At 36.6% G+C, this 22,040-nt stretch overlaps 1 protein-coding gene across 3 annotated transcripts in view; it reads left to right on the top strand.

The window, feature by feature from the left end:
- The window catches only part of LOC150107043 (uncharacterized), a 312,429-nt gene that overhangs the window by 264,355 nt on the left and 26,034 nt on the right, over positions 1–22,040 (top strand). For all 3 annotated transcript variants that reach the window (XM_090393400.1, XM_090393401.1, XM_090393399.1), the window contains exon 11: positions 1,322–1,539. In XM_090393400.1, coding sequence (XP_090249526.1) covers positions 1,322–1,539 — 218 coding nt within the window. The remainder of the gene's footprint in view (positions 1–1,321; positions 1,540–22,040) is intronic.

The following is a 22,040-nucleotide window of genomic DNA, read 5'->3' as shown; positions in this document are numbered from 1 at the left end:
TAATATTGTGGTTTAAGCCAATAAGAATACAATTTGGTCGGCTAAATCCCATTAGGCATGAGTTCAAAAAAGGCAACAATGCTGCTAACGCACTGTAAAAAAAATGCAAGAAGTGCATAGTAATAATGTTTTGAATGTTTGAAAGTGCCAGCGATGGTTCCAAAAATTTTGCCAAGTGGACTTTAACTTGAAAGACCCCTCGCTCTGGGCACCCTGTCTCTCTCGATAATGATATGATGGAAGCTGCTATTGCAAGAAATGCCAATGCACCTGTTGAAGATTTAGCATAAGATCTTAATTCATCGTTATTGACCATCCATCGCTATTTGCAAGAAACTTGGAATAGGGTCTTAGCTTGGCAAGTGGGTTCCTCATGAACTGACAAACAACAGTCGAAGAGAATGTGTCAACATCTGCACTGCTCTTCATTCTCAAGAGGTTCGATCATTTTTGAGTGCGTGGGTCATTCAGGGGAACAGGCTAAACCTCAGCCAAAACAAGACCTTCACCCTCAGAAGGTTTTGTTAAGCATTTCTTAGGATATGGCTGGTATTATACACTTTGAACTCTTGCCACAAAACCAACAATCACAGCTGAAGTATACTGTGAACAGCTTGATTGATTGAATGAAAAGCTGAAAGAAAAAAGGTGTTCTCTGGTCAATCGAAAGGGTGTTGTTTTTCACCATGATAACTCAGGCCCTCATAGTGCAAGAATGACCTTTACCAGGTCATTCAATTTCAGTGCTTCTAATGTATTATATGGTTTTGTTAATGGAATGTTGCAAACTTCGAAATAAGTGGTAATCTGAGAGTGCAAGATCAGTTGAATATGGAGGATGTGGAACCTTTTCCAGCTTAGTTCCTCTCAATTATTAAATTAGAAAGTGATTTATCTTTTATATCCTTTCAAAACTTAATGCTAAAAACAACATTACTTTTGTGATGGTCTGATGCCAGTTAGAGTTAAAAACATAAAACTTGTATTTCTTCAAATTATTTGTAGAGATGAATCAGCTACTGATGAAGACCAGCTATGCTACCAACTGATTTTCAAAAGTTAGGGCTAAAAGAGTTCCACCCTTTGTATAATGAAAAGAAGTTATAAGGGCTCACTGGCTTTTTGTAACTTTCAGTATCCTTTTTATTTTCTTACTTAATTACTTTCTTTTGATTACTTAATATTTTCCTTAGTTGTGTTTTGTAATTTGGCATCACACTTTATTCAGGTAAGTTTTTTTTTTTTTTCTGTTTGTATGAATTTGCCCATTAAGTTAAGCAGTACACCATTATATCTTGTTCATTTCCCTCTTCTTCTTTAGGAAACAGAACTGGGAGCAGTAGTAGAATTCCAGATTCCCATAGTTGGGATCGTGAAAGAGAAAGGGAGAGAGAAAGGGAACATATGCGAGAAAGAGAACGCCAAAAGAGTACAAGAAGTGATAAACTACCAGATTTTTCTCAGCGACCTGAAAGATTTAAATATCACCCATGGATGGAAAAACCAGAGGTGATTCCCAAAGGTCCAAGTTACTTTGAGGTACTAGAATAAATTTTGCAGCTTCTTGAACTCACTGTATCATCAAAGATTTCTTAAAAATTTTAATTACCATAATTTGAAAAAGGGTTTCACATTGAACTGCCCAAAAAAGTCTGTTATTAATATCTTTGGTGGGATTTATCACCAATGCTGTATCATCATGAAATTCATTCACCTTTCAATTATTTCAGTAATTCAGCAAAATTTTCACAAATACTGATATACTGATAATTTCTTATATTTTCAAAAGTATATTGAAAAGCTGTTTGCCTTTCAAAACTGTTATTTAACATAAAATAATTTTATTCTAAAGAAAAAAGATAATATGAACATTAATTATAAATCTTTTTTTTTTAAATAACGAAAAAACCTGTGGTGCGATCATAATTAAAAGAAACACACGTATTAACCACAGTGAAAATTATTCAATTGTAAATATTTCATCCTAAGTATCTTAGGACATCATCAGTACAGTAGTTTAAAACAATAATAGGAATAACATACAGTTAGGGTGCATGATTACAATAGAATCTTATTAAACGTGCATAATGCTACAGAAGTAAAAAAAAATAAATAAATAAATAAATAATTAATTATAAATCATTATTTCATAACATAAATATCAACTTTTAGAAATGAAAATAACAAACATAGATAACTCACCATAAGTTATAAATTATTTTATTATTTCCTGTCCTTTTTATTAAAATGCACATGTAGAAAACATAACCTGGCTGTGGTTCCCTGAATATGATTTAATCTTTGTACAAATTAATCCAGCAGTGGGAAAAAAGCCCTTTTAGATCAACACTTGTTAGTTGGCTAGTCATTAGGTAATCAAAAAAGCCATTTTTAAGTATTTTCCTGTTGATTTTTTCTTCTTGAAAATACATTGTTTGGTCTTTAGTTTTTTTGCCTTTGAGCTCCGATCATCATAGGCTACTTTAGTTTTTTTATTGGCAATTGAAAATTTTTCTTCATTGATATTTAGTTGAATTTTCTGCTTTTTTATTATAACGCTGTTCCACTAATTCCACTATTATTATTGTATATAAATTTACTAAAGGAAGTCCCATCTTCTATTGTTGTGGTTTCTACTACAACAGAAAAAGTCATTACCAAACAATTACATTACAATTAAATTCTCAATTAAAATTTGATGCAAATTTTAATTGAGAATCTAAATTAGTCTAAATATTGATATTTTCAGTTGAACTTGCATCAGTTTTTTTTTCCTCACTTTTTAATAAGTTAATTTTATGCTGTCTTTTAAGATACTTAAGCCACTAGTACTTCCATTAACTGTTTCTGAATTTTTTAGCACTTTTTGTTTTTTCACACAGCTGCATCTCCCACATCAGTACTTTTAAAATAATAACATAGTGAATTTCTAACCATGGCTAAAAAAAAAAAACAATCCCTTTTCAATACCATATTTTATCAAATATCAAGTCACATGAAATATTTTAATTTTTACCTTTCACTTTTCACTGTTTGACAGAATATATAAACAACTGGCATTACTCATTTCTGCCTCTAATCAGTCAGAATATAATTGTCATTAATATACAAAAGTATCAAAATAATTCAACACTACATATCAAAATACAGTCGCACCCTGAGTTAGTAATGCGTTTCGTAAACCTTTACGTAGCTCGAATTTTATGTAAATCGAATTTGTAAATTACATATATACAAAAAAATGTTCAGTGCATACTCATACTGCTGTCTTACATTAATTTTTTTTGCCATTAATCAAATATTTTTCATTTTTGGGGTGATTAAAAAAAAAAAATCCACGTCCGTGAGCCGACCTGTTCTTTTAAATCCTTATATAAGGACATTGCGTTCTCCTGGATAATCAGAAAACTTAACGGTATTGGCTTCTGTGTCAGATCATCGATCCAGTGAGATGATAACAATTTCTCCATCTCTGATATCGGGCCCAGCCTCTTCTTGGTAATAATTGTGCCCTTCAACGCTACCGCACCTTTCGTGCTTTCAACAATGTGAACTTTGTCATCATCATCAAATTCCTGCCATGTACCCTCAAGGGGTGTACAGGATATGACAGTACTACATGAAAAAATTACATCATTACTAACTTCCTATCTACAATTTTCCTCCAAATCAGTCTGTTACTTGTCAAGACTCCAACATTATCAGTTTAAATCCTTATATAAGGACATTGCGTTCTCCTGGATAATCAGAAAACTTAACTGTATTGGCTTCTGTGTCAGATCATCGATCCAGTGAGATGATAACAATTTCTCCATCTCTGATATCGGGCCCAGCCTCTTCTTGGTAATAATTGTGCCCTTCAACGCTACCGCACCTTTCGTGCTTTCAACAATGTGAACTTTGTCATCATCATCAAATTCCTGCCATGTACCCTCAAGGGGTGTACAGGATATGACAGTACTACATGAAAAAATTACATCATTACTAACTTCCTATCTACAATTTTCCTCCAAATCAGTCTGTTACTTGTCAAGACTCCAACATTATCAGTTGACTCCTGGTCTAAGGCACTTTGTACCGTATCAATCCACCTATATCTTGCTCTTCCTCTGGATCGTTTTGCTGCCAACCTGGCAGAGAACGCTTGTTTTGCTAATCTTTCCTCTCCCATTCTATTTAAGTGACCATACTACCTGAGATTAGCTCTGCTAACGCATTCCTGGATGCTGACAATGTCAAGTTCTTTCCTAATATTCTCATTTTTAATATGATATTGCCATTGATGCCATCAGTTCAAGCCTCTAATCTTTCTCAGGACTCTCATATCTGCGGTCTCTAGTCTTTGGTCAAGTGTTTTACTTCTGACCCAGCTCTCAGATCCATAAGTTAAAACTGGTTTGAACACTGTCTTGTATACAGCTAATTTAATGTTCCGAGTAATTTCTCTCTTATTCCATATGAATTTATTCAGTTGACTTCCCACCATACCAGCTTTGCTGATTCTGTTGTCTATTTCTATATTTAATTTACCATCTTCAGTAAAAATCGTGCCTAAGTAGCTGAAATGTTTTACTTGTTCCACAGGTTCTAAATTCACAACACAGTTGACATTTTCAATGATTCTGCCTATTTTCATTGTCTTTGTCTTTTTATTGCTGACCTTCATACCATATCTATTACAACAGTTATTCAATTTAGTCATAGAATCTTGCAGACTTCAAGTGGATTTATTTAGAAGTATAACATCATCCGCATAAAGCAAAGAGCTAACATTAACATCTCCAATTTTGATATCAGGTTTAATACCACTTTCCTTCATAATGTGATCCATATAGATAATGAATAACAGAGGAGATAATGTACATACTTGTCTCACACCAGATTTAACAGTAAACCATCTTCCTGTACTTCCTTCAATTCTAACTGCTGACTTACAAATCAAATAAAGACTAAGTATTGCTTGATATAATGCCCCATTGACACCATATAACTGCAGCGTATTGAATAGCTTCTCTCTTGGCACCTTGTCATATGCCTTTTTCAAATCGACAAAACTTAAATACAGATCTTTGTTATATTCATATGATTTCTCCACTATTTGTCTTAAAGTGAAGATCTGATAGTGACAGCCTCTGTTTGGCCTGAATCCAGCTTGTTCTTCACCAAACTTTTCTTCCACAATTCTTCTCAACCGTTTCTCAAGTATACTTGCATAGATCTTGCCAGGAACACTCAGTAGGGAAATACCTCTGTAATTCTCACATTCAGTTTTATTTCCCTTTTTATGTATGGGTACTATGAGAGCTCTACTCCAATCGTCGGGAATTCGTCTCTCTGTCCAGGCTTTCTGAACTATGCAGTGCAGCCACTGTAAGACTTTTATACCACCATACTTCAGCATTTCTGGTTGAATATCATCTACTCCTGTTGCCTTTCCACGTTTCAAGCCTTTGATGGCTTTTTCTACTTCAAGTATGGATATGTATTCCTGACTGCATGCCTGGTCAGTGTTTTTTACCACTGTGCTGTTATCACTGCTTGTTTCATTTGGCAGTTTTTCAAAGTAATTACAGCATACTTCAAGGATACCTTTTTCTCCTGTTTTCATGTCACCTTTATCATCTCTAACTCCTTTTACAGCACTCTTTCCTCCATTCCATAGCTTCTTCAACAACCTCCAGAATATTTTGCCACCTTCTTGATATTTATTTTCTATATTCTTGCCAAAGTCCTCCCATGACTTTTGTTTAGCTAGTTTTACACACTGTTTAGCTTTATTACATTTGTCTCTGTATTCTGTAAGAGTAAAAGCTGACTTATTTGCCAGGAACTTTTGATATGCTTTCTTCTTTTCCTTCACTGCCTCTTTAATTTCCTGTGTCCACCAGGGAGTTCTGATTTTTTTTATCCTTGCACACAACCTCACCACATGCCTCACTGGTAGAATCAATCAATGTTTTCTTCAGAGTTTGCCACTGAATCTCCAAGGTTTGATTCCTGTTCTCAAACTCTTTCATTTTCTTTTCAATAATCTTTGTGTATTTTAGTCTTCAGTTCACATCTGAGAGCTGCTCAACTTTTAATCGCTTTAAAACTTTCTTGCATGTTATTCTTTTCAATATGAAATTCAATTTTATCCTGCTCAAGACTAAATAGTGATCACTTCCAATTTCAAATCCTCTGTACAATCTGGTGTCCTGCACCAGGGAGAAAACATCACTATCAACAATAACATAGTCAATGAGACTTTTCTTATTCCTAGCCTCTTCTCTCCATGTGAATTTGTGCACATTTTTATGTTGGAACATCGTGTTAGTAATAACCAGTCCATGTCCTGAGCAGAAATCCAACAGATATTTGCCATTATTATTAGCTTTGCTCTTTTCTCCAAATTTTTCCAAAATATTTTTGTATGTCTGACAGTGTTTTCCTACTCTGCTATTTAGATCCCCAACAAGGACCAACTTTTCCTTTTTCATTTTGTCAGTTGCTTTTTCTAAAGCGCCAAAAATTCCTCCACTTCTACTTTAGTAGAACCTTCTGTGGGACCATAGGCACAAATAAGTCTCGTTGTCCAGTTCCCCATTCTCATATTTGCCCACATTACTCTACTTGAGATTGACTGCCATTCAAGAAGATTAGCCTCGTATTTTGTGTCGAATACTATGGCTACTCCTTCTTTTCCTTGATTGTCATTGCCTGAATATAACATTTCGTATTTATTGCTCAGAAAGATCTCACCAGTTTTGGTCTTTTTTGTTTCAGTCACCCCTATTATGTCGATCTGGTACTTATCTAATTTCTCAGCTAGCTCCATTTCTTTGCCATTCAGGCTTCTTACGTTGATAGTACCGATCTTTAACTCTGGTGATGTTGAGTTGGGGTTTGTTTTCAGATTTGTTCCAGTAGCTGACTTTTCGCTGTTCGCCCTGGTTTCCTGGCGAAAACAACGGGGGCCTTGTTTAACCGGGCGACGCCTCAGCCGGCATGAAATTTTGTCATGTTGTACCATCATTTTTTATTTTGGTTTAACCAATAAGAATACAATTTTGGTCGGCTAAATCCCAAATTGCCAGCCCATCCTCGTTCGTTCAGTATCAAAGTAGATACCCAACAGGCTGCACCACGAGAAGGTGAGGATTGGACATTAGGTCAGAAGCCCTGGTCGGTTCTCCGCATTCCTTTAAAGGCTATGTGGAGGTCTCCTCTCAGTTATACAGCTTTGACCCTTAAGCACCCCTGTGAACTTTATCCTTCATTATTATATTCACGCTGTCGAAATAGATTGATTTATTTCACGAGCTATTGTTGATAGAATTTTCCGCCTGCATACATAAGAATTATTTTCAACTTTTCTTCTGAAGTAATTGCAGACCTTCGTTTTTTAGATTTATTACCAGTGCATTTGGTTTTGCATTTGCATTCCATTTTATGGGTAAAAAACAACAAAACTAGTAGTGATAACAAGTGACTTAGCTAACCGCGCGAGGCATCTACTACTGTACTGCAATAAGGTTGTCAAAGATGCACCTGCACAAAGCTGCAAAAGTGTTCATACACGCTAGTAGATTTATTATGTAACTGCAAATTTATTTAAGTCGCGTGATACGTAACTCGGGGTATAACTGTACCTTGGATACTTTAACATGAGTAGGACAAGTGTTTTCATTGAGAAATATATGTAGAGGGGAGAAAATTTGTTTGCTCCAGAATATATTTATCCTTTCTTTAATGTTACATGGCAGTCACCATTCATTTCAATAAATTATGGAGACTACAACCATTTTAAGAATAATAACTTTAATTTCCTAACTTTTCGACCTTCATATTATTATCATCTGGAGTATACATATATATACAAAGACAGGCTATATTACATTTTAAACAGTATGCCAAAGTGTTTAACGATTCTTTTACTGTCCTGATCTCTAGTGAGGGTAAAAAAAACGTATATCGAAGCCAAATCTTGTTCGTTGTCAGAGAACAAATTAATTTTAATACAGCAATACTGGAATCCTAATCAATAATTTAACAGACGTGCTTGTATGTTATACCAAGTACCAAGATTACTATAATTTATAATGAATTCTTAACAGAAGGTTATGTGGGTAGAATATGTGCCATTGACATTCTTGTAATTTTTAAACTAGCATTATTATTAAGATTAGGGTAGATGATGAGAATTTCACAAGCCTCTTTAAATTTGTTTCCATACTACATTTTGGTGTGATGTAATGAACAGATACTATCATCATCATCAAATTCCTGACATGTACCCTCAAGGAGTGTACAAGATATGATAGTACTACATGAAAAAACTTACATCATTGTTAACTTCCTATCTACGATTTTCTTCCAAATAAATCTTACTTGTCAAGACTCCAAGATTATCAGATCTTATATCTTTTATCAATCAACCTATATCTTGGTCTTCCGCTGGGTCTTTTTCCTGCCAACCTGGCAAAGAATTGAATAAAGTCTTTAATTTTGTTGGAAGTTTATTTGCCAAGGGATGTACCACCTTACCTTAGTCCTGAAGATATTTTCAGGTGCAAACTTTGTTTGCTTACACTTGGGTAAAGGATTAAACTAAATTTATTATAGTCTTTAATTTTGCAGAAGGTTTAAAGGTGGCATTATGGTTGTACCTCTGTAGTTCTAAAGTTCATTATGAATTATAACTAGCACTGTAGCAATCTAGGATCTTAAATTTAATATAAAAAACTTTTATGTGAAATTATTGATTAGACCTCCCTTTTTGCTGTGTTAAAAGTATTAATAGGATTTTTTTTCCTCCTATAAGATATAGCTTTGGTGTAAGTTATTATGCACTTGAGTTCAGGCCAATAAAATGATAATTGACACTGTGGCATACTGTTTGAAAATGTAATATAGCCTATATTTTGTGTGTTATGTTCATAAATACTATTTTGTGAACATAACACCATCCAATCTGCAACAATTGCCATTGTGCCAGAGGAACGTTCCAGATTCTTAGTTGAATCTGTGCCTCAGGGAATACAGTCTATTCTTAAGGCAAAAAAAAAAAAAAAAAAAGGAGTGGTCAATTGACTTGTTATTAAATGCTGTTCCTAATAAAGTGGCTACTCAGCATGTATATAATGCGCGCGCTCACACACACACACACAATGTGTTTAAAATTAAATATTCCCTATTCTGAGTAATCTGTAGAGAGAGATCATCATGTTGGAGGCTTAATGGATTGTATACAGTACTCAGAAAGGATTAAAAACAGAATTTAATTCTTCCTATATTTCTTCTCAGTCAGTGAGACATCTTCAGGGATTACAAAAAAAACTAATGTAACATATAAACAAATAACAAACAATACTAAGCCCAACCACATAGGAGACACTAAAGAGAGAGAATCAGTAGACAAAATATCATTAAACTTGGTGGGTACCCTAACCCGATCATGTGGAAGAGATTTTGATATCCCCCCCCCCCCAAAAAAAGTTCAAAAAGGCCCAATAAGGGAAATATGATGCTGTGAGCAGCAGAAAATTCCACTGATGCAAACTAGATGGTATGTGATTGTGAAATGATTTAGAGTCAGTGATTTGATGGTGTATATTTTGCTCATTTCATAAAATGATGTGATACGTAGAGCTGACATGCTACAAGATCAATCTGGATGATCAATCAACACTGTGGTCTTCAGGCACCCTCTCTGCTGCAATTGTGGGATGATGAAACTGCTCAGCATATTTCAATAATGTGCAGCTGTGACTATGCAGGTCATGTGTCCAGTTTGATGGATTTCTTCAAAGAAAAACGACCCAATAACAAACTTGACTGTAAATCCTGTTCACACTGTGACCAATAAGGAAACCACCTGGAGACCCACCAATTAATTAATTGGTGGGTCTCCAGGTGGTGATTACCATTGTGGATTCTGCCACTCCTGTTCTACAGTTCCCTTCAGTACAAGCCATGGAAAAAATTTGAGGAATTCATATTGTTGCTCTTCACAGTTGTAGGACATTTGATCAGTCCTCCTTCCCAGTTCACCATTTTATGATCTACTCTTTGCAACAAACTAAGGGACCAACTGGGTCCCTTAGTTTCCTCTCTTCAGATTCTCTCGGGCTATCCCAGGATTACAACTATCTCTGGCAACCTTAAATTGTATCCGTTGTTTGGCTGGCGTAAGAATACTCCATTCCTCTTTGTATCAAACATTATAGTTCCCAAATGATTCAGGCTTCATGATTTTCCATAACTGATGTCATAAACACTGATCTTACCATTTCAGTGGGGTGGGGATAGCGAACTTCAGTGATACCAAAACACAACCTGTTTATTTCGAGAAAGAGAGAGATTCCACACCCCCTACTCCCATACTTTTGATGATCAAATCGCTAGAGACTAATTAGATTTTTTTGGGCTATTTTCATGTCAACATCACAAACATCATCCATAGCCTCATCACCCTCCAAAAAACTTAATACCCTCTTCCATTCTTGGATAACATTTCAAATTAGTTGTTGCTTCTGCTACCTAAGGATTTTAATTTCATTTGAAATCAAAGCTAATTATGGTTGCATAAGGCATTGATATCTGATATATGAAATATATGATAAATGCTTTTAAACTGCTTGCAGATATATATATATATATATATATATATATATATATATATATATATACACACACACACATACATACACAAGGTGATTCAGAACTCTTTGGCCAAACTTTAATGGGTGATAGAACACACCTAAACAAGCACTTTTCGTCATACAATGCATGGTCTGGACTCAAGCGGTGAAGCAATAGAGGGCACTTTCCAGTGAACACTTATAAGCGCTGGTTTTTGCAGTTGTTATTTCTACCGTGGAGTGCTAAAAGGATGGATTCTTTCGCAAATCAGAAGGCTGATATGCATTTCATTTACGGAGCTGCAGACTGGAATGCAAGGGAAGCCCAAAGACTGTACCGAGAGCGACACGCGTGCCTAATTGTAAAATCTTTCAGTGATTGCACCAGTATCTGTGCAAAATAGGCTCCAGGATACTGGGCGTGCAAGGAGTGTGAGGATGTCACGTGTTACAGAGGAAATTCTACGTAGGGTTGCAGATCGTCCTGAATGTAGCATGTGAGCAATTTCCCATGCTATACTTGTGCCCCGATCGATGGTGTGGGAAGTTCTATGAGACAAACAATTATACCCCTACAATGCATGCCTTGCCTCGTGTGGATTTTGCACAGTGGTTCCTGCAGTAGACCACAGTGCAGCCGGACTTTAATGCACGTGTCTTATTTACTGTACACATGAGGGCATTTTTAACATCCACAATTATCATGTGTGTGCGAGCAGAAATCCGCATGCCACACGTTCACATTCATACTAGTGGCATTTCTCCATAAATGTTTGGGCTGGAATCCTACATGACCATTTGATTGGCCCATACCTTCTGCCAGCACAACTGAATGGGAGAACATACCTCGTATTTTTATAAGAGGTGTTGCCAGAATGAACCCTGTTCCAGCAAACGTTCAAACACGTATGTGGTTCCAACACGATGGAGCGCCACTCCATTTCAGAATGCCTTGGATGCAACATTTCCAGGACGATGGATTAGTCAGGGTGGTCCCATCGCTTGGCCGCCACAATCGCCCGATCTCTCATGTCTGGACTTTTTCCTATGGCGCCATATGAAAAGCCTGATCTACGATAGCACCATCAATTCCAATGAGGACCTTATTGGCAGGATTTCTATTGCAGCTGCCACTGTACGAAAAATGCCTGGTGTTTTCGCCAATGTATGCCAATCACTACGTTGAATGTGTGAAGCCTGCATTAATGTTGGTGGTCACTCTTTTGAGCAGTTTCTGTAATTGTTTCAAATCTTCTTTGCCATTCTTGTGTTTCTTCATTTCCTGACACAGTAGTTGCTAATCCCTAGTGCTTCACCGTTTGAGTTCGGACCATGCATTGTGTGACAAAAAGTGCTTTTTAGGTGTGTTCTGTCCCCCCCTTAAAGTTTGGCCCAAGAGTTCTGAAATCACCCTGTATACACACACACACACAAAAGGAATTCCATAAATTTGTAAATATTACAATAATTCATAAAACTTGGGAAAAATTGGTATATTAGAGTGCAGTTTGCACAAAAGTGAATCACAAGGAGGAGGATTTTTTTTTTTTTTTTTTTTTTTTTTTTTTTTTTTTTTTTTTTTTTTTGCAGGGAAAAAATGTAGTTCAAATTTTGACCGATAGAGAGCACTGTACCACACACCTCATTTGTGAGATACATGCAAATGAGAGTCCTATAAAGTGCAGGATGTACCACTGGCAGCTAGTAATGAACACACGTGAATTCCCATTTGGCAGTGTGAACAGAATTGTTTTGTATGAAGAAAGGTTTGTTGCTGTGATCTGACATTGGTGGATAATGCATTATTAGTGAAGCTGTTTTATGTAAGTGGCCAATCGGCAGTGGAAGCTTAACAAAAGTTTCAAATGCAGAAAAGAATGAAGAAAGGTCAAGGTTCTATTACTCCTGCCAGACTACAGTCTCTAATATGATGCTTCAAGGAAACTGGAAGTTTGTCAGATCACCTTCACACCAGCAGACCCATGTTATCCGAAGCCCATACCAGTGCTGTGGTATCATAAATGAATGCCCAAGTGACCCAATCAACAAGCAGTGCAAGCAGTGCACAAGGAAACTTCAAGAATCGTGGCCATATCGAAAACGTCTGTATTCCATATCCTTCATGGTCTGTTAAACTTGTGTCCATACAAGCTCTTCACCAGCTGTTGCTACGTGATATCACTAAGCGGGAGGAATTCATAATGTAGGCTTTGACAAAAGTCACGATAGTCCTCTAAAATCGCAGAAGATCCACAATGGCTGTACAGTATCTTCTGGACAGACGAAATGCATTTTTCATTGCATGGAACAAGTTAATACTCATAATCTTTGAATTTGGGAGCAGGACATCCACACATCTACACAAAGGAGTTGTTGCATTCAATGCAACTCATGTTTCATGCAGCTTCACTGCATCTGTCATTGTTGGTCCCTTGTTCTATGAAGAGCCATGTGCAACAAGAGGCTGTACGTGCTCAGTAAATGCACAGTGCTACTTGCAACTGCTATGTGTAAAAACATGGCACTGTACTTGCAGGGAAAAAAGGGTTAATTCAGGACAGGACACCACCTCATATTGCACTCCTGTAAAGCAATTTCTCATCAGCTATAATTGCAACTCTGCATATTCCTCCTCAGTCCTCCCCAGACTTGACATAAGTGCGCTTTTGGTTGTGGGGCTATTTCAAGTCTGAGTGTATCTGAGCAGTCCATCTTCCTTAGCAGGTTTAAAAGATACCGTTTGCTGCGAAGTTGCTTGACGCTTCTAGAAACAGTGTTTTCACCTGCTTGCAGCATGTGTAATTGCTTGTGCTAGCAGACATGCTGAACAATTACTGTAGTGATATGTAACGGGTTTTCTGTATATGAATAAATAAGTTTTCAATGCCGACTGTCATACTCCTGTTACCCTCTATCGGTGAAAATTTGGTGTTTTCTCCCCACCAAAAAAAATTCCTCCAGGGTTACCTAAGCCAAATAACTGGAAGGAGACCTCCACATTGCCTTATAGGGATGCAGAGAACAGACTGGGCTTTCTGACTTAATGTCCAATCCTCGCTTTTGTGTGGTGCACCCTGTTAATAGATATTTATTGGGTACTGAACAAACAAGGATGGGCTGGCAATTTGGAACTTAGCCAACCAAATTGTACTCTCTATTGGCTTAAACCACAAATGCATGTGATGGTACAACATGATGAGATTTCATGTTAGCTTGGGTGTTGCCCAGTTAAACGAGGACCCTGCTGTTTTCATACCAACTCAACATCTAGAAGAAGAAGAATAAACCCAATATTAAAAGAACTGAAGATAGGAACCATCAATATAAGGAGTATTAATGGAAAGAAAATTGAACTTGCAGAAGAATTGGGAAAGTACCACATTGACATAATTGGCATTACTGAGACAAAGAAGACAAAACTGGTAATTAATTTACGGAATTAACAACGCATATAAAGTATATTAATTAAAGATAACTTTAATGAATCACTTCTATATTTCAGCAATGTCACATTGCCATCTTCAGGAACATAAAGATATGGTATGTGCACTAAGGAACTAACAAAGCAAATGAGGAAGAAAGTAAGAACTAATTTTGTTCCTAAAGTCCTAATGGTGCCCCCTCTTGCGGGCTAATTTGGTAGTCTTGGCAGTTGGGCTGAAGTTCTCATAATGAAAGTCTCCCAAATTTGGGGCAGTTTCATGCACCCAAATTTGTTCAGGTTAGGAACGTTTTTTAGAGCTGCTGAAGATTCTTTGAATAATCTTTCGTATTTAAACTTGCTGCGATGGATTATTTTTGTTTTCTTCCAACGAATTTTATGGTGGGTATCTAAGGCATGGTCTGCCAGCCCAGAGCGGCTGTACTGGTGAAATCGGATGTAGTCTTGCGGTGTTCTGAAATCCTGATATTTGTTGTTCTGCCTGTTTGGCCAAAGTAGGACAATTTGCAGCTGCAAGGGACCTGGTATACACCAGGTAGGTCTAGGGGAAGTGGTTGGTCTTTGGTAGAGAAGATAAGGGATGCCAACTTTTTATATGGTCTGTAACAGGAAGTAAGGTCATGTTTTTTGAGGATATTAGTTATTTTTTCAGAGGTGCCCTAGATGTAGGGGATAATGATAGACTTGGTGTAGTCTTTATTGTAGAGGGGGGGGGAGGAGGGTTGTGGTTTACAGGTTTTAGTATTTTTTGGATTTTTTTGGGTTAAGGATGTGGTTTAGTTCCATAGTCAGGGCCTTGTCATCTGAGCAGATTAATTTTGCCCTGTTATATAGTGTTTTTATCACCCCATATTGTTGTGAGGGCGGGGGGGGGGGATTGCTGGTGAATGTATCTGCCAGTGTGGGTGGGTTTTCTGTAAACAGAGAAAACTAAAGATCCATCAAGCTGGCGGGTAATTAAAGTGTCTAGGAAGGGGAGGGTGTTGTTTTCCTCTTTTTCTAAGGTGAACTGGACTCTGGGATGTTGATTGTTTAAGTGTGTTAGGAAGGAGTGGAGTGTGTCTGAGCCATGTGGCCAAATAGCAAACACATCATCCACATAACGAAGCCAAATAGTGGGTTTTTGTGGGGCGGAGTTTAAGGCTTTCTCTTCAAATGTCTCCATAAAGAAACTGCCTAACCATATCGCCAACAACGTGAGACTGGATGTAGTCGGTGTTCTCACTAAAGCCAAACCTCCAAAATCCAACTTATCCAAAAATGAATATACAGCCCTACAAGAATTAAAAAACAACAAAAAAATAGTAATCACCAAAGCTGATAAGGGAAGCGCCACTACTGTGGTACTCAATCAAAAAGACTACAAAGGTAAGCTAAATTCTTTAATACGAGACCGTACTACTTACCTCCCCATTGAATATAATCCGACCAGCTCTCAGATTAGAACTATCCACAGACTCCTTAAGAAAGTCACTTCTTGGCCTGTGGAAGTCACCAACAAACTTAAACCTTATAACTCTAGACCCCCCCCCGATTATATGGACTCCCAAAAATACATAAACTAAATGTGCCCTTGCGTCCCATAGTGGATGGCATTGATTCCCCCACATATAAATTAGCCAAACATTTAGCCAAAACGCTCGCACACTACACTGGCAACACACCATCACACATAAAAAACTCGGCCCACTTTAAAGCCAGTATAGAAAAACCTCGCACTCCAACACACTGACATAATGGTCAGTTTTGACGTCTCCTCCCTATTCACTAATGTCCCACTCAAAGAAACCCTTGAGCTCATCCAAGCCAAGTTTCCTCCTGATATCTCAGCCCTATTTCAGTTCACAATGAACTCAGGCTATTTCATTTGGCAAGGAAAGTTCTACAAACAGATAGAGGGGACAGCCATGGGTTCACCACTTTCCCCACCCTTGGCCAATTTCTTTATGGAGACATTTGAAGGGAAAGCCTTAAACTCCGCCCCACAAAAACCCACTATTTGGCTTCGTTATGTGGATGATGTGTTTGCTATTTGGCCACATGGCTCAGACACACTCCACTCCTTCCTAACACACTTAAACAACCAACATCCCAGAGTCCAGTTCACCTTAGAAAAAGAGGAAAACAACACCCTCCCCTTCCTAGACACTTTAATTACCGCCAGCTTGATGGATCTTTAGTTTTCTCTGTTTACAGAAAACCCACCCACACTGGCAGATACATTCACCAGCAATCCCCCCCCCCTCACATCAATATGGGGTGATAAAAACACTATATAACAGGGCAAAATTAATCTGCTCAGATGACAAGGCCCTGACTATGGAACTAAACCACATCCTCAACACTTTCTTAGCCAATGGCTATAACCTCAAAAAAATACTAAAACCTGTAAACCACAACCCTTCTCCCCCCCCTCCACAATAAAGACTACACCAAGTCTATCACTATCCCCTACATCCAGGGCACCTTTGAAAAAATAACTAATATCCTCAAAAAATATGACCTTACTTCCTGTTACAGACCATATAAAAAGTTGGCATCCCTTATCCGCTCTACCAAAGACCAACCACTTCCCCTAGACCTACCTGGTGTATACCAGGTCCCTTGCAGCTGCAAATTGTCCTACTTTGGCCAAACAGGCAGAACAACAAATATCAGGATTTCAGAACACCGCAAGACTACATCCGGTTTCACCAGTACAGCCGCTCTGGGCTGGCAGACCATGCCTTAGATACCCACCATAAAATTCGTTGGAAGAAAACAAAAATAATCCATCGCAGCAAGTTTAAATACGAAAGATTATTCAAAGAATCTTCAGCAGCTCTAAAAATCATTCCTAACCTGAACAAATTGGGTGCATGAAACTGCCCCAAATTTGGGAGACTTTCATTATGAGAACTTCAGCCCAACTGCCAAGACTACCAAATTAGCCCGCAAGAGGGCACCATTAGGACTTTAGGAACAAAATTAGTTTCTTACTTTCTTCCTCATTTGCTTTGTTAGTTCCTTAGTACACATACCATATCTTTATGTTCTGGAAGATGGCAATGTGACATTTCCGAAATATAGAAGTGATTCATTAAAGTTATCTTTAATTAATATACTTTATATGCGTTGTTAATTCCGTAAATTAATTACCAGTTATGTCTAACCAACGTGTAAGTCTTACTACTAGAATAAAGAAGACAAAAACAGATGAGATCTTCCTAAATAAAAAGTATAGGATGTTATTTTCAGGCCTTGTCTTGTGTGTATAGGATGATGGTGAAAAGTTACAAATTAAATTTGGTGCACTTACTCCCTAACCACCTTATTACACTTCCCATCTACAGAGTCTGTGGTATTTAAGTTAGAAAAATAAAAGATTAATAAAATTTTAATAAATAAACAGAAATTAGGGAACCCACCAATCAGTAAAATACAAAATATTTAGTTTCACTTTATACAGAATAAAAATATTATATAAAAAAAAGTTAAATAAAATCTAATTAATCATCATCATCATCATCAAATTCCTGCCACGTACCCTCAAGGGGTGTACAGGATATGATAGTACTACATGAAAAAAATTACATCATTATTAATTTCCTATCTACAATTTTCCTCCAAATCAGTCTGTTACTTGTCAAGACTCCAACATTATCAGATCTTATATTTCTATCGTCTAAGGCACTTTGTACCGTATCAATCCACCTATATCTTGGTCTTCCTCTGGGTCGTTTTGCTGCCAACCTGGCAGAGAACACTTGTTTTGCTAATCTTTCCTCGCCCATTCTGTTTAAGTGACCATACCACCTGAGATTAGTTCTGCTAACGCATTCCTGGATGCTGACAATGTCAAGTTCTTTCCTAATATCCTCGTTTTTAATATGATATTGCCATTGATGCCATCTGTTCACGCCTCTAATCTTTCTCAGGACTCTCATATCTGCTGTCTCTAGTCTTTGGTCAAGTGTTTTACTTCTGACCCAGCTCTCAGATCCATAAGTTAAAACTGGTTTGAACACTGTCTTGTATACAGCTAATTTAATGTTCCGAGTAATTTCTCTCTTATTCCATATGAATTTATTCAGTTGACTTCCCACCATACCAGCTTTGCTGATTCTGTTGTCTATTTCTATATTTAATTTACCATCTTCAGTAAAAATCGTGCCTAAATAGCTGAAATGTTTTACTTGTTCCACAGGTTCTCCATTCACAACACAGTTGATATTTTCAATGATTCTGCCGATTTTCATTGTCTCTTTGTCTTTTTATTGCTGACTTTCATACCATATCTATTACAGCAGCTATTCAATTTAGTCAGAGAATCTTGCAGACTTGTAGTGGATTTATTTAGAAGTATAACATCATCCGCATAAAGCAAAGAGCTGACATTAACATCTCCAATTTTGATATCATGTTTAATACCACTTTCCTTCATAATGTGATTCATATAGATAATGAATAACAGAGGGGATAATGTACATCCTTGTCTCACACCAGATTTAACATTAAACCATCTTCCTGTACTTCCTTCAATTCTAACTGCTGACTTACAACTCAAATAAAGACTAAGTATTGCTTGATATAATGCCCCATTGACACCATATAACTGCAGCGTATTGAATAGCTTCTCTCTTGGCACCTTGTCATATGCCTTTTCCAAATCGACAAAACTTAAATACAGAACTTTGTTATATTCCCATGCTTTCTCAACTATTTGTCGTAAAGTGAAGATCTGATCCTGACAGCCTCTATTTGGCCTGAATCCAGCTTGTTCTTCACCAAGCTTTTCTTCCACAATTCATCTCAACCGTTTCTCAAGTATACTTGCATAGATCTTGCCAGGAACACTCAGTAGGGAAATACCTCTGTAATTCTCACATTCAGTTTTATTTCCCTTTTTTATATATGGGTACTATTAGAGCTCTACTCCAATTATTGGGAATTCTTCCCTCTGTCCAGGCTTTCTGAACTATGCAGGGCAGCCACTAAGACTTATACCACCATACTTCAGCATTTCTGGTCGAATATCATCTACTCCTGCTGCCTTTCCACATTTCAAGCCTTTGATGGCTTTTTCTACTTCAAGTATGGATATATATTCCTGACTGCATACCTGGTCAGTGTTTTTTACCACTATGCTGTCATCACTGCTTGTTTCATTTAGCAGTTTTTCCAAGTAATTACTCCATATTTCAAGGGGATATCTTTTTCTTGTCACCTTTATCATCTCTAACTCCTTTTACAGCACTCTTTCCTCCATTCTTAAGCTTCTTCAACAACCTCCAGAATATTTTGCCACCTTCTTGATATTTATTTTCTATATTCTTGCCAAAGTCCTCCCACGACTTTTGTTTAGCTAGTTTTATACAGTGTTTAGCTTTTTTACATTTGTCTCTGTATTCTCTAAGAGCACAAGCTGACTTATTTGACAGGAACTTTTGATATGCTTTCTTCTTTTCCTTCACTGCCTCTTTAACTTCCTGTGTCCACCAGGGAGTTCTGATTTTTTTATCCTTACAGAAAATACTGAAATATAGAAAAACTACTTGGTAGCACAGACCTATCCAAACATGCAGTCACTTTCTCCTTGACTTGTCATACATGCAATAGTACAAGGCTATTCTAGGAATTTGTCACATCTTATATATATATATATATATATATATATATATTGATAAAGTATGTGTAGTATAATTTAAATTAGATTGCAGTATCCCATACATTCTATCCCTGTAACGACATCGTTTTCCGTTAATCAGCTCTCACTGATTGCGATAATTTTGGGCCAAATCTATGACCAATACCGAAACTCCTCTTCTTTATTTTTGATACTTCTGACATTTGTACATGTATTTCAATATTCCTTTGGGCTCACAGTCACCCTTTCATAATCTCATTACTAATCCATCAAATCTGTATCCTGGAAAACTGCACAATCATTTTACAATCTCTTCACAATCATTTTAGCACTCAGACTCATTTGTTCCAGATGCTTAGACACATACACATCTCTCCTTATATTCCTAGTTTCTCTGATTTTGCTTTTCCAACCTGTCACTGCACAACAATTTTCTCCAAACATCTAACTCCAGAACTATTCAAATGGATTCAATCAAGCATATAACTGCAGTGTATTCCTTCTGCACAATTTTCTCATTTATGGGCCACCTTCTCAATTTTATCTTATCTCACAGGGCAGCAGCCTCGGTCTTTACTTTCTCACTCTTCATTTTTGCTTCTTTCAACAGTTCTTTCATATCCTCTCTCATATTTCTCACTTTTCAAATAATTTGTGCCAGCCTAAGCAAATCAACTCTATCACTTTTCTCTTCTGCAAATTAACAGCTTCAATAATATCCTTGGTCTGTGCAGCTGGGAAAAATGCTTTTGTCACGTTCTCATAAAAGTATACCTCTTATTGAATTTCCATACAATACTGTCTCCTTATTCCTGGTATGACAAACTGATATCCTTGTTCTCTGGAGAAGTCTGTGTAATAATAATATGAAGACTATTGTAAAAAAAAAAAAAAATACCTATATCTATCTATACAGTAATTCCTCAATTCATGTGCCCTTAGTGCATCATTTTTTTTCAATACCCAAATTTGATTAGTGTGCCTATATACATCTTAAAAATAAATGTTACAGATTTTAAAAATTTTCTATCTATACATTTTTATGGCTAACTATTTTAAAAAATCACTTGCCAGGATGAAATAATTAGTTACTGATTTACAACATTTTACAAAGTTATTTTTAATGGCATACTACACTACTTCCATGTACACTATGCTCCAAATTTTTACTGCCAAAATTTATGTTGTCTGCTATAATACGCCCACAGATTCGAGACCATTCGACACTTCTGTTCGTGTCACAAAAAGAAGAATCCATTCTGATAATAATCAATCCGTATTGTGGAATGAGTGTTTATTATTACATGTCAGAAAATTAACTTCTCTTTTATGATCATTGTAGTTTTTAAAGTGGTAACTATTTTGCTTGTATAACAGTTGGGAAATTTTATCTATAAAGCACATAATTTCGTGTGTTGGTAACCAATTCGTACGTCCTTCGTACACCCCCCTTCACTGATAATGTCCAAGAGTTAATTAAATCTCATTCTGAAGAATTGAGTGATTCCGACCTGCTAAATTTAGATGCACAGCAGGAGGATACCAAAAAATATGAAGAAAATTTAACCACTAATAGTCGGCCAAAAGAGATGTCGCAGAAACAATTTGAAAATATTTTTTGTACAATCGAAGTTTTTAAGCAGCATTGCTGCTTAGGGTCAGCCTCTAATGAAGAGAGAAGCAGTAAAATTTGCAGAAAAGTAGAAGAGGCAATAGGATCATACCGTCAGTTGTATGAAAAAAAGAAACAGAATGCCCGCCAAACTACGTTAGCTCAATTCTTTGTTAAGAAGTAGAATAATAAAATTTATACTCTGAATATGTTTTATTGTCTTTCAGCTTCATGGTTTTCCTTTAACTAGGCCCTGAGACATACCTTAATTCTTTTATAAAATAAGGTTCAGAAACGAAATTTGAGGAACGAATTATACTTTTTTCCCATAGGTTATTATATTCGATTAGTGCAGTTTCGATTAATGCTTTTTTAAATAACGAAACCTGTGGTGCGTTCATAATTAGAAAAAACACACGTATAAACCACAGTGAAAATTATTTAATTGTAAATATTTCATCCTAAGTATCTTAGGACATCATCAGTACAGTATTTAAACAAAATTAGGAATAACATACAGTTAGGGCGCATGATTACAATAGAATCTCATGAAAACGTGCATAACGTGGGAAGTAGGAGAAAAAAAAAAAAAAAACGTTAATTACTTAACACAATTTTGTATGATAATTTCCCATACTTTAGGAATAGGAAGAACGTTGTGGTTTAGGTTTGGTCTGTGTAGTAGGGCTTCAGAACTTTCTTTGTATAAACGTTCGTGTTTAAATAAAGATCTATGTA

This window comes from Typopeltis vanoorti, chromosome 5 (assembly GCF_054136105.1).
Source record: "Typopeltis vanoorti isolate ZY-2024b chromosome 5, IOZ_Tvanoo_1.0, whole genome shotgun sequence".
In the NCBI taxonomy this organism is placed as follows: domain Eukaryota; kingdom Metazoa; phylum Arthropoda; class Arachnida; order Uropygi; family Thelyphonidae; genus Typopeltis; species Typopeltis vanoorti.
This window is presented reverse-complemented; position numbering and strand designations above follow the sequence as displayed.